At 38.9% G+C, this 14,394-nt stretch overlaps 1 protein-coding gene across 1 annotated transcript in view; it reads right to left on the bottom strand.

The window, feature by feature from the left end:
* The window catches only part of DMRT1 (doublesex and mab-3 related transcription factor 1), a 75,739-nt gene extending 64,974 nt beyond the window's left edge, over positions 1–10,765 (bottom strand). Inside the window, exons 1-2 of the mRNA XM_039362313.1 lie at positions 10,007–10,765; positions 4,034–4,217 (exon numbers count right to left, since the gene is read on the bottom strand). Of these exons, the coding sequence (XP_039218247.1) occupies positions 4,034–4,217; positions 10,007–10,327 (505 nt within the window). The 5' untranslated portion in view covers positions 10,328–10,765. The remainder of the gene's footprint in view (positions 1–4,033; positions 4,218–10,006) is intronic.
* Positions 10,766–14,394: the final 3,629 nt, after the last annotated feature.

Genomic DNA, 14,394 nt, shown 5'->3' with positions numbered 1-14,394 from the left:
AAGATCTAGGAAGCTCTTCATGGATATATTGTAGGAGAATATATGGATTAATTGGAGATTAAAATAATTCTAGCAATCCCCAAGTCTATATCAGTTAGACAAGACAACATGTAATTTCAGTCCTATTTTTTTTTAAGTTAACTTTTTCATTTGTGGAACTATATGGTTTCAAGTAATCTTTATAATTTATTTAACCATAAATCAGATTGCAATCATTTAAATAAATGATCATTAGTGATATTTCCAGTATCATTTATTTTGTAAATAAATATCAAACATTTGTACAGAAGTTTTACACATATATACTAATTTGCACCACCAATTTACCTACTGACCATCTTCATTCCAGTAGTTTTTATCTCACAGATTTTTTTATGACTGAAACCATAAACTACATGTAAGCAAATGAAAAGGGAAGAAACATGATATTTTGTTTTTTAATACCAGCATCTTTCAGATAGAATAAATGAAACTTCCAGAATGTTTAGTCAAATCGTCCAAATATTTGGAGTGGGCCAAATCTAAAAAATGGCTTTGCATGTAAAAATAGCTTTTGCACGTACCTGCAGAATTATTAATGTAAAACTGTATTCATATAATAGCAGACTGTTCCCACCAAATGTGATTAATGTATCCAAAAGAAAAATTAGCAATACAACTACTTTTTTCTGAGTCCTCAATCTAATAAAAGTTAAGTATTAAATTTTGGTCTTGCTAAATAGTTCAATCTCTTAAGAAAAGATTATGGAAGGACATTTTTAAATCCTATGAGCATTTGGTTGGGACAAAAGTAAGGATTAACCAGGAGTGATTGAAAGCAGGTATTAAACATAGCTATGTTCCAATTTTATAAAACAGAACAAAGGAGGAGCTAACCTTTTTCTGGCCAGATTTCACCAATATATGGATGAGAAGTCAAAAGTCAGAGTAGGCCTTAAATATGAGGAAGGCTTGAATTTTACTTATACCATGGAGTTTTGGAGATTTTTTTTAAAAATTGCATTAAGCCTTTTTTAAGGAAGGCTTTTTGGCCTTAGCTGAAACTATACACCAATGTTTAATATGATGGTGGAGAGGTTCCAAAAGAATTGGATTGGGAGGCACAGATGGTCTGTTTTTGAACTAAAATCAGGAATAACCACCATTATATCTAAAAAAACAATCATATGAATGAACCCCTTCACAAGCAGATGCCTCCTTAGCAAACTCTCAGGCCATAATCTGCTCAAACAATGTACAAGTGAAAAAAGAGAAGGCAGGAAGGGGAAGGATGGGTCAACAGTCCTTATTTATGTTTGTCTTGCTCTTAAAAAACAGATAATATAATCCTTCCTTTTCCCCCTTTTAAATTATATGTGAGAATTTGTTTTATTTTCCCTCAAGAGCAGTCTGCTGCATTCTTCTATCAAACCACCTTTTTCTTTCTTTTCGGCAACCAAGACACACATTGAATTCTTCAAGAGATGAAAAATGATCTCTTGCAGAGGGATCCACACGGTATGTGCTTTATGACTGCCCACGTCATGTGACCAAGTCACATTTCAAACACACCCAGAAGCAGTCAGTGTCATGCTTAAATTAAGATATGATTCTGAATGGCCCAAGCCCAGGAGAAAAGGACGGATTATGTTCTCTGTCATAATGAGAAAAGTACATAAGAAACACAGCCACAGTAAAAATACAAATCCCTCTCTCTCTCTCTTTCCTCACACAAACACCTTGTTTCTTAGCTATCGAAACATCTTCATAATTTGGTTTTCTCATGTAACTCATCCAGTTTCTCCTCCTTTATCATGACTGATGGTGATGTATTTAGGATACAATCTTAAGATTAGACTCTTTTCGGTAAGAAGTGCAGAATATTCAGGCTCCAAACATGCATTTTCAGGATTCTTTTACATTCTTGATCTCCACTTGCATAACCAGTTTTAAAAATAAACACACCGAAACACAAATGACAGGACTGAGGAATGAAAATAATGGTAAGCCCTCTCTCCTCCCCCCCCTTCTGTTCTGTCTTACTTTTTCCCCCCTCAAGGAAGCATGGTGTGTCACCAGAGGCTTGAAAAATTGACTCTGGCCTTTCAATGTGCCATAATATTTCTGACCTGCCAATAAAATGGATACAGCGAAAAAAAGACTTTTCTGGTACCTTGTATGATTTGTGCAGCTCCTTCACACCCTATTCCTCTCTCGGTAAACCATGTAGAGTGTGATGAAGTTTGAAAGAAAAACTGCTATACCTCTAAGGAAGTGGGAGGGAGAGAAAACCTTCACAAGAAAGGAGTGAACCCACTGCTTTCTGGAGTTGTCAAATGAAAAATCTGGTTGTCATGGACTTGTGGACAATAATGGTGGCTGCTCAAACTGTCTCGACTAGGGAGAGGAACGAAACACAAATTATGAGGCTGCCTTTGACTTTTGTGACTTATTAAAGCTGTACCTGAACATTTATTTATTTTGCTGGTATCCAATTCTGCTCAAACTCAGAGGAACTTATAAATAAGAAATCATATACTGTATAGCATTCTGTATAGCTGTACAGTAGCCTGTTCTTAACAATACTTACTGGCTGTATAACTCAGAATGAAGGAATTGAAGTTCTGCATAATCCATAGATTTAGAGGGAGTGCAATTTTTCAAAGTAACTAAATTAAACTACAGGCTGCAGTTAAAATTGCTTTATTTTAAAGCCAGCTGAGATCCGAGGGTTTTTCAGTGGTCACTGAACTATGATTTGCAGCATCCTTCATTTGTGGTTCACATGTTTGAACCTCTGGGTTTCAGCAAAAATGGAAGGCTTCAAAAGCCAAAGTGTCTCTTAATGCAGCCACAACTTTCTTTAGGCTCATGCAACTTCACCACCACCACCTCGAAAAAAATAATGCCACAATGAATACCAGAACTACACCACACTTCATGAAATCTAAAACAGGGCTTTTTTAAAACAAACATTGAGAACACAGAAAAAAAAGTTCATGCAAATGCAGCTAATCCTTTATCACTAGCACTTTGCCATTTTATGTTATATTATGTATGTATGTATGTATGTATGTATGTATGTATGTAATATATTTGCATCCATCTCATATTCAACAGCAAAAAACATTAAACCATTAATGCTTACAGCAAAAAACATTAAACCATTAAAAATATTATTGACAATCATTGAACCACAATGGATAAAATCATTAACAAATAAAGTCACTAACACCAGAAAGGAGGGAGCCAGACATACAGAGGTGGGAAGGTGAGATTAAGTTTTAATTAGTCAACCAGCTCCAGTAAGAAGCTCCCCCATTGGGTCCCCAAGCCATCTGGCAGCACCAGGTCTTAAGGCTCTTTTGAAACATCAGGAGTGTGGGAATCTTACCCCACTTCAGGAGGTAAGATGTTCCACAGAGCTGGAGCCACAGCAGAGAAGGCTCTTCTCCAGGATTCCGCCAGCTGAAATTCCTTGGCTGATGGGAACCACAATATGCCCCCTCTGCTGGCATGGGTGGGGTGGGCCACTCCTATTGGGGTGAGATGGCTCCTCAAGTAGATTAGAACCATGCCATGCAGGGCTTTAAAAGTGATAACAAACACCTTGAATTGCACCTGGAAGCACACCAGCAACCAGTGCAGCTCATGAAACAGTGATGTAATATGGGCCCTTTTGAACAGGAATCCTGCAAATATATTTTTTTAATTAGTAGATTTTTCTGGCTGAAAAGTTCAAAATCCTTAGTCTAAAGGGTTTCTTCTGAATTACTGTTAAACTGAACAGAGTCTAAAGAAATAACACTGAATGTATGGACAAATAATTTAATTTGATTAAGGCAGGCTCTTCAACCTTAGCCAAAATGATACCTTTAAAAGAATGCATGTTGTAAAGATGTAACATAAACAAGATGGTTGTACATTCTTTTATACATGCATCCTTGGTTTACTGAAATAAAATTAGATCTGTTAGAGTCCAAGAAACCCATGACAATCCAATTCTTTCCAGATGCAAAGACTATGAAGGAGGTCCCTTTACCCAGGGCCTTACCTGTGGATGAGGTAGATACTACAGTTGCTGTGGTTGTTGACTGTGGTGGGCTGGTGCTTTCCAACAGGCAGGAACTGTTGGCATTGTTTTCTTTCTTCACATACATTTCTGTGGCGCTAGGCAAAGGGATGGGGTGACTAATCCCCAGCTCTTCCTCTTGGGCTTGCTGTCTTCTCAATGCAACCTGGAAAAGGGGAAGTTACACTGTATTTGCACTGTTATCTGACAAACAGCAGCAGCAAATTTGGGTAGAGTACTGCAGTTTTCTTCATCTTAACACACAATAAAGGTTTATAGATGCAAATTAAGATGTAATTTTAAAACTAAAAAATTAAAGAAGATAAAAGATAAAGATAAATATTTTTTTAAAAACTAAAAGGTAAGCATCTACCAATAAGATTTCTAATTTGGCAGCTATCTAAGCTTAACTAACTGATATTTTTTAACCCTTTGCTTTAGTGAGTTTGGAAACCCCCTGGAATGCAGACCAATTCAGATCTTTGGATTTGAAGGATCAATTTCAATTATAATTAAATGAACCCTTTTTATTGAAAACCAGAGATGGAGATTCTCTTCATGTTTTTTAACGAAGGATTTAGTCTAGTAGAGTGAGTAGGATTAACAGCATCTACCTTTCATAAACAACGTAATTTTTCATCTTTATCGCATATGCATGAGATGTCTTTTGGGCATCTCAGGATGTGAGCCTTATTAAAGCAAAAGAATATAGTACCTGATACAGAATTTCTGCAGTAAATGTGAGATTAATCAAAGCCCTATTCTGCTCTGGAGAAGAATTAAAATCACGTTTAAAGTTCAAAGCACTCTTTTACAGAAATCTCACTGAAGCCAATCCAGGCAGATTTTTCCTGAACACTATTTTATAAATTATCTTATGCTTGTTTCAATATAAACAAAGTGAAACAAGACTATGTATTCTGGGCCACTTAATTGCACATGTGTAAAATATATACAGTATGTCTCTCATTCAGAGTTACCATTAAGAAATGGCATTTTTCCATAGCACAGAGCCTTTAACAGTTACATAATATTGAGCAAGAGTGTGAATAATGTTTCAAATCTGAACTGTTCTGAACTCAAAAGATGCCTGTCTTAAATACAAAAAGACTAGTTCAATTATTTTGAAAGTGTTCTTAGCGGAAACAAAATTGTTTGGAGCACAAAATGACTTTCAAAATGACTTGGGATGGCCTGTTTCAAACTTGATATGTTCTAAACACACCAAATTTTGAGAATTAACTAGAAGGAATAATACTGTATGGCTTTTTCAGACTGGTACAAAATGAAAAAGTAGGTTAACTGATAAGAAAGAAGCAGAATGCAGAAACAAGAGGCAGATGTAATACCAGAGCTAAAGGAAGCAAAAACAGGCATACAAATATCATTAAACCAAAACACATTTTAACATTTAATGCACCAGGAAGGAAAACATTAATAACCAAGTCAACTGATATTAATTCAATGGAAATGTAGAACTTTTGCATCTTTTTAACAGATTAAGTTTGGATCAGCTGAAGAGGTAAGTTTTTTTTAAAACTAAGAAAGCATTTTTTTCAAGCCAAGACACTCCAGATAAAATGTGCTGTAATTTCTATAATCCCAACAGTGTTGTGGCTGGGGATGATGGGTGTTGAAGTTCAAAGCATCAGAGTCTGCAAGGAAGATTTGATCCTCACACTCTCATACACCTAAGCAACTACAACTTTATTGCAACCAATATATTTATAAGTAATGGTATTGAAATTAAACATTTCTGAATCAGAAATGTTTCGTGGCAATTAGGTCTGCTGGTGTTGGGCTGCAAAAAATTATTTTTCTTTTTGCTGCCATCTGGTTGTCATTCAGATTTTTGCAGCCCAGAACTGAGAGCCTTACTATAATTACAGTTTTCAAATCTAATGCTGCAGTTTGCAACATATCTAGGATCAGGCTAGTAGATACAAGCCATTTGCTTCCACACAGTTCTAACAGGCATGTATTTACAATGGTTCAAGGGTCACGTGACCGCCATTTGCAACCTTCCCAAGGAGATTCCAACAAGCAAAGTTAATGGGGAAGCTAGATACACTGTAATGACTGTGTAATTCACTTAAAGACCACGGTGATTAATGACCATGGGAAAAAGTTTGTAAAATTGGGCATGACTCACTTAACAACCACACTGCTTAGAGACGGAAGTTCTGGTCCTTACTGTAGTCATAAATCAAAGACTACCTGTATGCCCTGGATTGCACAGGCTAAAATTCAATCCTTTCTTCAAATGATAAAGATTCCTTTTGAGCCAAGCTTAACTCTGATCAGTCTTTGCCCAGACAGTTTTGTAGCAATACAGAAGAGATTTATTATTAGTTGTTCTTATTAGTTGTGTTTTCCCCCCAAGTTTAGCCTATATTAACCTTCCAATTTCTGTTGAGTTTCCATTCAGGTATTAACCAGATCAGTTTTAATTTAGCCTAGAAGCAAACTGATATACATACAGAACCATTGGTTTAATAACTTCTCCCTATCGGTTATCTTCACATGTGTAAGACTAAAATTTCCCAAATGGCATGTGGTTACAATGACTGATGAAGGCTGTTGTCCATAACATTTAGAGAGCAACACTTTGGGAAGGCCAGATTAGACACTAAGACTTTAGTTTTTACACTAAACTCTCATATTTAAGTATGAGACTAAATCTAAACTTATAAATTGTCTGAATAACAAAAGGTATGTTGCTTTACTACTATTATTACTTGACTTAGCTGTTTAGTAATGCTTTCTAACATATGGTATTTAAATGGACAAAGTCTAGGCTTATCCTCATTCTTTTTCAAGAGATGACTAGAAATTTGGTAAGGTGTTGATATTCTACCTTTCTTCCATGTAGCTAGTATGACAAACAAGCCAAGTAGTCCTGCAGAAATTCAAAGGGTTGCTAGAGAAGGACAGGGATTTCTTGTCCTCTTTAGGTAGATTGCAGTATCTACCTAGTAGTCCTCACCTTGTAACCATTCATTTAGTGACTGTTTGAAGTTACGACCACACTGAAAAAAATGACTTATCACCAGTTTTCACACTTACAATGGTTGCAGCAACACTATGATCTAAATTCAGGTATTTTCAACATTTGGACTGTTTCATTGTCATATATTCACCATTTGTAACAGTACCAGACAACTTCTGACAAGCAAAGTCAATGAGGGAAACCAGATTCACTTAACAACTGAGGTGATTCTCTTAACAACTGTGACAAAAAAGAACGTAAATGCACAAACACACTTAACTGTCTTGCTTAAAAATGAAAATTTCGGGCTCCATTGTGGTCGAGGACTACTTGTATTTAAATGAACATGCCAATCAAATAAAAGCTAAAATATGAGATTATAATTCAGACCTATATTACAAAACCCTAACTCATAGATGATCTTTATTTTTTTTTATAAATGATTGCTAACAGAACCAGACTATATTTAGCAATCACTTCTTTTTTAGTGATGTAAACTGAACTACTGAAGAACTTCTAAAACCCTGTCCCATTTGTAGTTTATAGAGGCATCAGTGGGCCTCTACTACCCAAGTTTCTTCCCTGATCATCTGGTAGGTTCAGCCCATGATTTAAACAGCTTTATGCCATCATTTCCATGTATCCATTAGCCAAAACCCAAGAATGACACATGATTCTTCCACACTTCTTTATTGTTTTCATAGCTGTATAGACAAAAATCTTGTCAGACTGAGGACTCTACTATCTGCATCTACAATATACTATGTAAACTATTGGAGAGGAGCTGTCTTCACCCTTTTTCTCTCACATGTAATGTCCAGACTGAGTTGCCTCTTACTCCTCTGGACTGCACCCTCTCCCTCTTGGAGAGTCTCCTCACTATACTCCATCCCACTATCAGAATGAGTTTTACCCACTGTTCCATCATAATACGAAGGCAGATTAAATCTGCAACTTCTGGCACCCATTCTTCATGGTGCTGAGGTCAGGTGATCAGCTGCAGTGTGTTTGGGGGTTCATGGTTTGTGTTCCTGCATGACCACTCCTCTCTGGTCACTGGTCTGCTTCTTTGGACACTGGTCTGCTTCTTATCTGCCACAGTGACCCTCTTGAAGTATTGAATGTAAAAACTACGAACAAAATCAAAATTTTAAAATGATTCTTTGAAGAACTGCAAATTATCACTAATGAATGTGAGCTCATTCAAACTCATAGTTAAAATCATTTCCTAATGGCAATACATATTTTATTTACTTGTTACTTGCAAACAGTCTTAAGGAGATCAAAATTATTTCTTACCTATTAAGTCCATACAAATGAACAAAACCTCTTAAGAAATAGTGATTTTTTATTACATCTTTACCTTCATTCTATACTCCCTCTCTTTACAAGCAATTCCCTTTTATAGGATCCTCTTCCCAATCTTGGATTAATAGTAAAAAATGTGGTTGTTTCCTTTGGAGAATTTGAAAGAAACAACTTAGGTTTAAAGGAGATGACTACACTCTGCAGAAGAAAGTCTTTCCAAAATACGAAGTTTGCTCATAATCACTTAAAGCAATGGGAACAACTTTTTTTTTTAAGATAAAAAGCAAAACAGGGCAAACCAGCATAATAATTACTGAGATTGTAGTACAGGAAATTTTGACCTAGATAGTTGTTGCTTAAAATCCCATGACATTCAATTGGACATAACTCTAGATAAGTGCAAAAATAGTATTTAACAATTGCCCTTTTGTAATGTCTTGAAAGTGTAAATCCATGTGGTTTTTGTGCCAATTTCTTTTTAAAAAAATTAACACCCTGATAAGCCAAAGAATTGGGCACTGATGGTCATGCAGCGTAATGGCATTCTACTTTTGACTTGCCAAACTGGCATTCTTGAGATGTTTTGGACTACAATTCCCAACCCATCTGGAGATTGCTAAACAGGGGGAGGCTACATTGAAAAAAGAAGTGTTGAAAGATTATGACAGCAGTCTTTCCAAAGTATTCAGAAATGGCATAAACATTTTTTATAGTTTACAATTATTTATAACCTTTAAAATGTTGATATTTGAAAACTTCAGTATAATTTTTCAAATTCCTCATGATTCAAGCTAAACATTTTGAATGAAAAAAAAAGAAATGAAAAATATATTAATTTACTGTTTTCCAACAGGAAAAAAATTTAATACAATGATTTTGCAACTCAAAATGCTGAATACATTATTTTGCAAAAATATTTTTTCACTCACTGAATTTTAAACCTTGTAACTGAAAACGAAGACATAAACATGTTGCTGCTTGTGCAGTTAGTAGAATTTGACGTCATTAAATCTTCATTGATTAAAAACTAAACTAATGGTATGAGTCTTTCATTGACCTAGTAAGGATGTAGGACTAGAACCTACCGCCTTTTCATTACCTTATTAAGCATTATTTTCACTATAAGAATCAGTCTCACACAAATGCAACTATGCAATTTGCATTATCCATTGCAGGATTTTTCAATCCCACCCTATTTCTGCTTTTCCTTTTAGATACCGTACACTATATAATAATCATTATTATCTGCAAGTCAATCCTAGAAAATTAGGAAGCCCACCCTATCTGAACGAATGCTAAGAAAGGGGGAAAAAAGTGGAAACAAACAATAACGTTGAATTACATAGTGGATATTATTTGGACAATAAAAAGGCTATGCATAGTTTTGTTGGAAGCCAGAACAGTATCTTAAGCTGTGCGGGATATACTTTCCTCCCAATTTATTCTCAACTCTGGCAACGATTCTTGCAAAAAAAAGTATCCAAGAATTTTTTACACAGCAGGTCAAAACTACCCATTTCTCTGGGATACAATTTTAGGCAATGAGGCTAGCCTTATTTTCCAACCAGCATCACCGAGCGGTAATAAGGCCACCCTGTGCTTTTTCTGCCCCGGAGCCGGGTCCCCGCCATTTCTTGTTTAACCCTCCGGCTGCTCACCTGGGCGGCCATCACCCGTTGCCTCTCGGCGATCAAGCTGCATTTTTTACACTGGCAATCTCTCCACATGCAGAACCGCTTGTGGCCCTTCAGGGGCGAGGAGTAGCCGTGGTTCCTACAGCGCGCGCACTTGGGGAGCCGCGGGGATTTTTTCCCCGCAGCGGTGGCGGTCCCAGCAGGGCCCTGGCTTAAACCCCCCGCGTTGCCGCCGGCTCCGGTGGCCGCTAGCCCGGCAGACTTCCCCAAAGGGCCCATTTTGGTCCCCTGGGTGTGATGCTCCGAGGAAGCCGACGGTTTACTGAAGGAGGTCTCGTTAGGCATCGCGCCTTTCGGAGCCAATAATTGCGAAGAATTGCTCGACTTTGCAAGGAAGGGCTCGATTTTAATCTGAGCCTGAAAGGACGGGCGAGGGTCCCCGGAGGGGACAGTTCGCCTTGGCCTGCAAAAAGGGTTGCTTGGGCTTGGCTGCGATCTCTGGAGGAGCCGGCTGGCAGGTGGCAGCAAAGCCGTGCAAAGTAGCAGCGCACCTCGTCCCTTTGCAAAGACGCGGGTCAAATGGGGAACTTGCTGAACTTTTTTGCTGTTTGTTTCGAGGTATATTCCAGAGCCCGGATCCACTCCCGGGAGCTCTAGGCTCCACCCCCCAAAGCCTTCTGCAAGCCTGACCCCCCGGCTGGGCCCAGTTTATGAGCTTCCTTGCAGAAGGGAGGCTGGGAGACAACGGCCTTTGGGTCGGAAGCTTGTGACAGCTTCAGGTTTTAGCCCACTTGCAAATATCTGTGGAGATTCTCAGTCATCCATGTCGCGATTGTCCCAAAGGTGCTTTTTCCAAAGGGCAACTGGACTTCCTTGGGTTTTTTTTTCCTTTGAAAACCTTCGCTTCTCATCCAAGAAGAACTGAAGAAGCTTCTTTGATGAGAAGCGAAACATTTTCAAAGAAAAAAAAAACCCAAGCAAGTCTAGTTGCCTTTTGGAAAAAGCATCTCTGGGATAGCCCACTTGCAGTATTTGCAGCCTGCCGAAACGTAGTGGCGCGGTTCTTAAAATAACCGGGTTGGTCTTGAAGGCGCCACCAAAACTTCGCTGACTTTGCTGGTAGGAAAGATTTCAATCAGACACGTCTCCTCCGCCCATTCTAATGCCGTTGATTCCCAAGGATGGGTGCAAACGAGCCAGGTTGCGTGCAAGTCCGAGCCGCTCTCACTCAAGGGCAAGGCCGCGTTTCTGCAACACAACTGTCTCACGGCAAGAAGGGATCCACAAGTTGTTTTGTGGCATGGAAGGCAAATAGAATGGATGGCGTTGATCACTTTTCACGCGGGGGGGGGGCCTGAGACGCAAACATGAAACGTTTTTAGTCTCGTTTGTGGCCTTTTCGGGATCCCATTTGTCCACGGTTTCTTTGCAAGCCTTTTCTTGGCGTTCGTTCCTGGAGGACTTTTGAGGTTGCAGCATTGGCGAAGATGAGCGCGTATAATTGGAAATAAGTCTTCGTGGGGACTTAATTTCGTCCTTGGGAAGGATGGGGTGGGGCTGGGGGGCAGAAGACCAGCAGAAATATGTCTCGGGCCAGACGATTTATGGAGAACAGCTGCTTCCATACCTAACTTCCACTTTATGAGAGGGAAGAGAAGTGGGAGATTTCCGTCCAATTTCACATCTAAGTCTGGCTGATTAACGGCTAAAACCTCTTCCTCCCTGGAAAATTCAAGGTTTCTCTTCGGTCGGGATTCTGAGAAATAGTTCTGAAACGGTTGTAAATTTGAATAATAATTCTTAAATATGTGGTCGTTTCCTTGAAAGGGTCTGAGGGACGAGCACTTTTCTGTTCCAGAAACTTTATTAAAAGATGTCCGTTATCAATTGTTGATTGGCATTTTCGCTGTTAGAGGAACATTTGTTAAGTACTTCTTCCCACCCACCCTAAAAGATATTGCATATGATAGCGGAATTTAAACAAATTTCAACAAATATATGCGATTCTGATGTTGTTAAACAAGCGAGGAAATGCAAAATACAATTTAAGTATTTCATGTAAAACACCTGAACAGAAATGGGAATTTGTGGATTTTTAGGGGAGGGGAGGCAGCTAGAGGTAAGATTTCTAATTCAGACTGTAGTTGAAGCATAAAACAGTAATTCCCACTACAGAGGAAACATTATTGCTGCTGTGATAACATTCCAGGTTTGCCTCTTAAGAATTCCCCCCCTCAAAATTATCTATAACTTCAACAGCAAAACCTACTTTACCTAAGGTGACAGTGAAACAAAATGAACCGATGTATGTGCCATCAATAGAAAAATGCTGCTTTCTCAGTCTTTTTCCCGTGTATATAAATTAGGGCATTTCACCTACAGTAGTTAGAGAGGAATTCCTTCCCCCTTCCAGGTCATGTCAGGGCTGGTCAAATGTGATTATGGAGGCAACTCTACTATTCATATGCATTTAAAAAAAAAAAATACAGACCTTTATGCCAAATTGCCAATGTGACAGAATATGATGCAAACAACCAGATTGATTGTCCAAAGTGGGGCCAGAAGGAGAAATTTGGTCCCCAGAGAAACTGGCAGAAAAGATTTAGAGGTCAAGCTGTCTTCTAAGCCTTGATCTAAATCTTACATTATTAGTTATGTTTACATGACATGATAGCCGGAGGTAATGGATCAATAAGAAGGTATGTGCCACAGGAAAACATCTTGCAGAAATGGACACTGCAGAGAATATATTTTATTAATCAGATTGAGATATATTGTGTTCTGAACTCCAGTGGTATAAATCCGTTTTGGAGTTGCAGAAACTAATCATCCATCATCACCAGCCTTGTTTTCAGATTTTAATTTCTGTATATCCAGAACTAACTGCTCTGAGCTTGGATAATAATAGTGCCTGATCTTGTTGAGCCTTTCATTAGCTTTGCATAATATGGAACCAAACTTCTGTCAGTGAACAGAATCAGTGCCCTAAATTCACGTGCAGTCCACAATGTATGCTGGCTACATATGAAAGGCTGCTGATGAGTCCTATAGGCCTGTAGTGGCAAAGGGAATTTAAAAAAAGAACAATGAAGAGTTAAAACCTGTAGGAAAGGACATTATGAAACATTATAGGGAAATGGGCCTCTGGTGTGTTCTTAGCTGTTGAGATGGCTTTTGTAAACAAGAGGCTTCAACTGTGTTTTTTCACTAAAAGAAATTTATCAGTTACTTAAGGTAAATACATTTGCATGTCAAAGTGCTACATAAACACCTTCCCTCTATAAAAATGCACTGGGTGTCATTGCCGGCAATGGCAAAAAAATGTCACGATACATCGCGACACGTCACGTGATGTTGCGAGTTTGACACCCCTGGACTAGAGGGTCACATGACAATCAGCTTTGCTGTTCTTGGGAATGACCAGCAAGACTTTATAGAGAAGATGGCTGGTCACTCTCTCAGATTGAGAATTATAAGCAAAAATTTGTCCTACGAACAGGATGCTAGGCTATTCTACCTGACACTAGAGAACACTGATGCAACATTACTGAGAAGCAGAGGTGTCCATAATTTCACATTATTTTCATGCTTACAGTGCAAGTGATATGGTTGTAGACACAGCATGATAGTCTATAAATAGCCACCATAACTTACTTGTTTGTCATAAACACCCTTAGAGTAGTCTTGGATTTGAAACTAAGTCCTTCATTATATAATTATGGGAAATCACTATTTCTTATACTGTAAGTCACACAGATTGCTAAAAGCAAATATTGAGAGAATTGTAAGCATACCTTTTGTAAGAATAAAATCACTTAGGATGCAAATAGCATCTACAGTATATGCCAGTGATGGCGAACCTTTTAGAGACTGAGTGCCCCAAAACCGCCCACCCCCACCCCCATCCCTGCTCCACCCTGCTCACTGGGCCACCCACCACCTCCACAGCCTCCACAGATCATCCAGACAGTCCAGCAGCGCCATGGCAGCCACGCCCTTTGCCCATGCCCCACAGCAGCATCACACAACGAGGTGCAAGGGCAGAGTCTTGTCCCCACTGCCCGGCTACCATGTCCTTGGCTGTGCTGCTTCGCGTGGGCCGCACCCAGGGGTCACTCTCTGGGGGGGCTGCTGGTGAGGAGTGGCCGTGGGAGGAGGCGGGGCTGGGGAGACAGTGCGTGTGCCTACAGAGAGGGCTCCGAGTGCCGCCTCTGGCACCCATGCCATAGGTTCGCCACCACTGGTATATGCCTTAAAATGTGGGAATTAATATACTTGAAGATAGGTTTATTCATATTTTATATGCACAGCCTGAGCAGTTTTGCTCTGCTAAAACAAATGTTTGTGGATTATGTGATGAACACCTAGTAGAGGATCATAAATGGCAGCGCAGTTATAGCATGCAGAACTCT

The sequence above is a fragment of the Crotalus tigris genome, unplaced genomic scaffold (genome assembly GCF_016545835.1).
Source record: "Crotalus tigris isolate CLP2741 ecotype Arizona unplaced genomic scaffold, ASM1654583v1 scf7180000019422.807890, whole genome shotgun sequence".
Taxonomy (NCBI): domain Eukaryota; kingdom Metazoa; phylum Chordata; class Lepidosauria; order Squamata; family Viperidae; genus Crotalus; species Crotalus tigris.
This window is presented reverse-complemented; position numbering and strand designations above follow the sequence as displayed.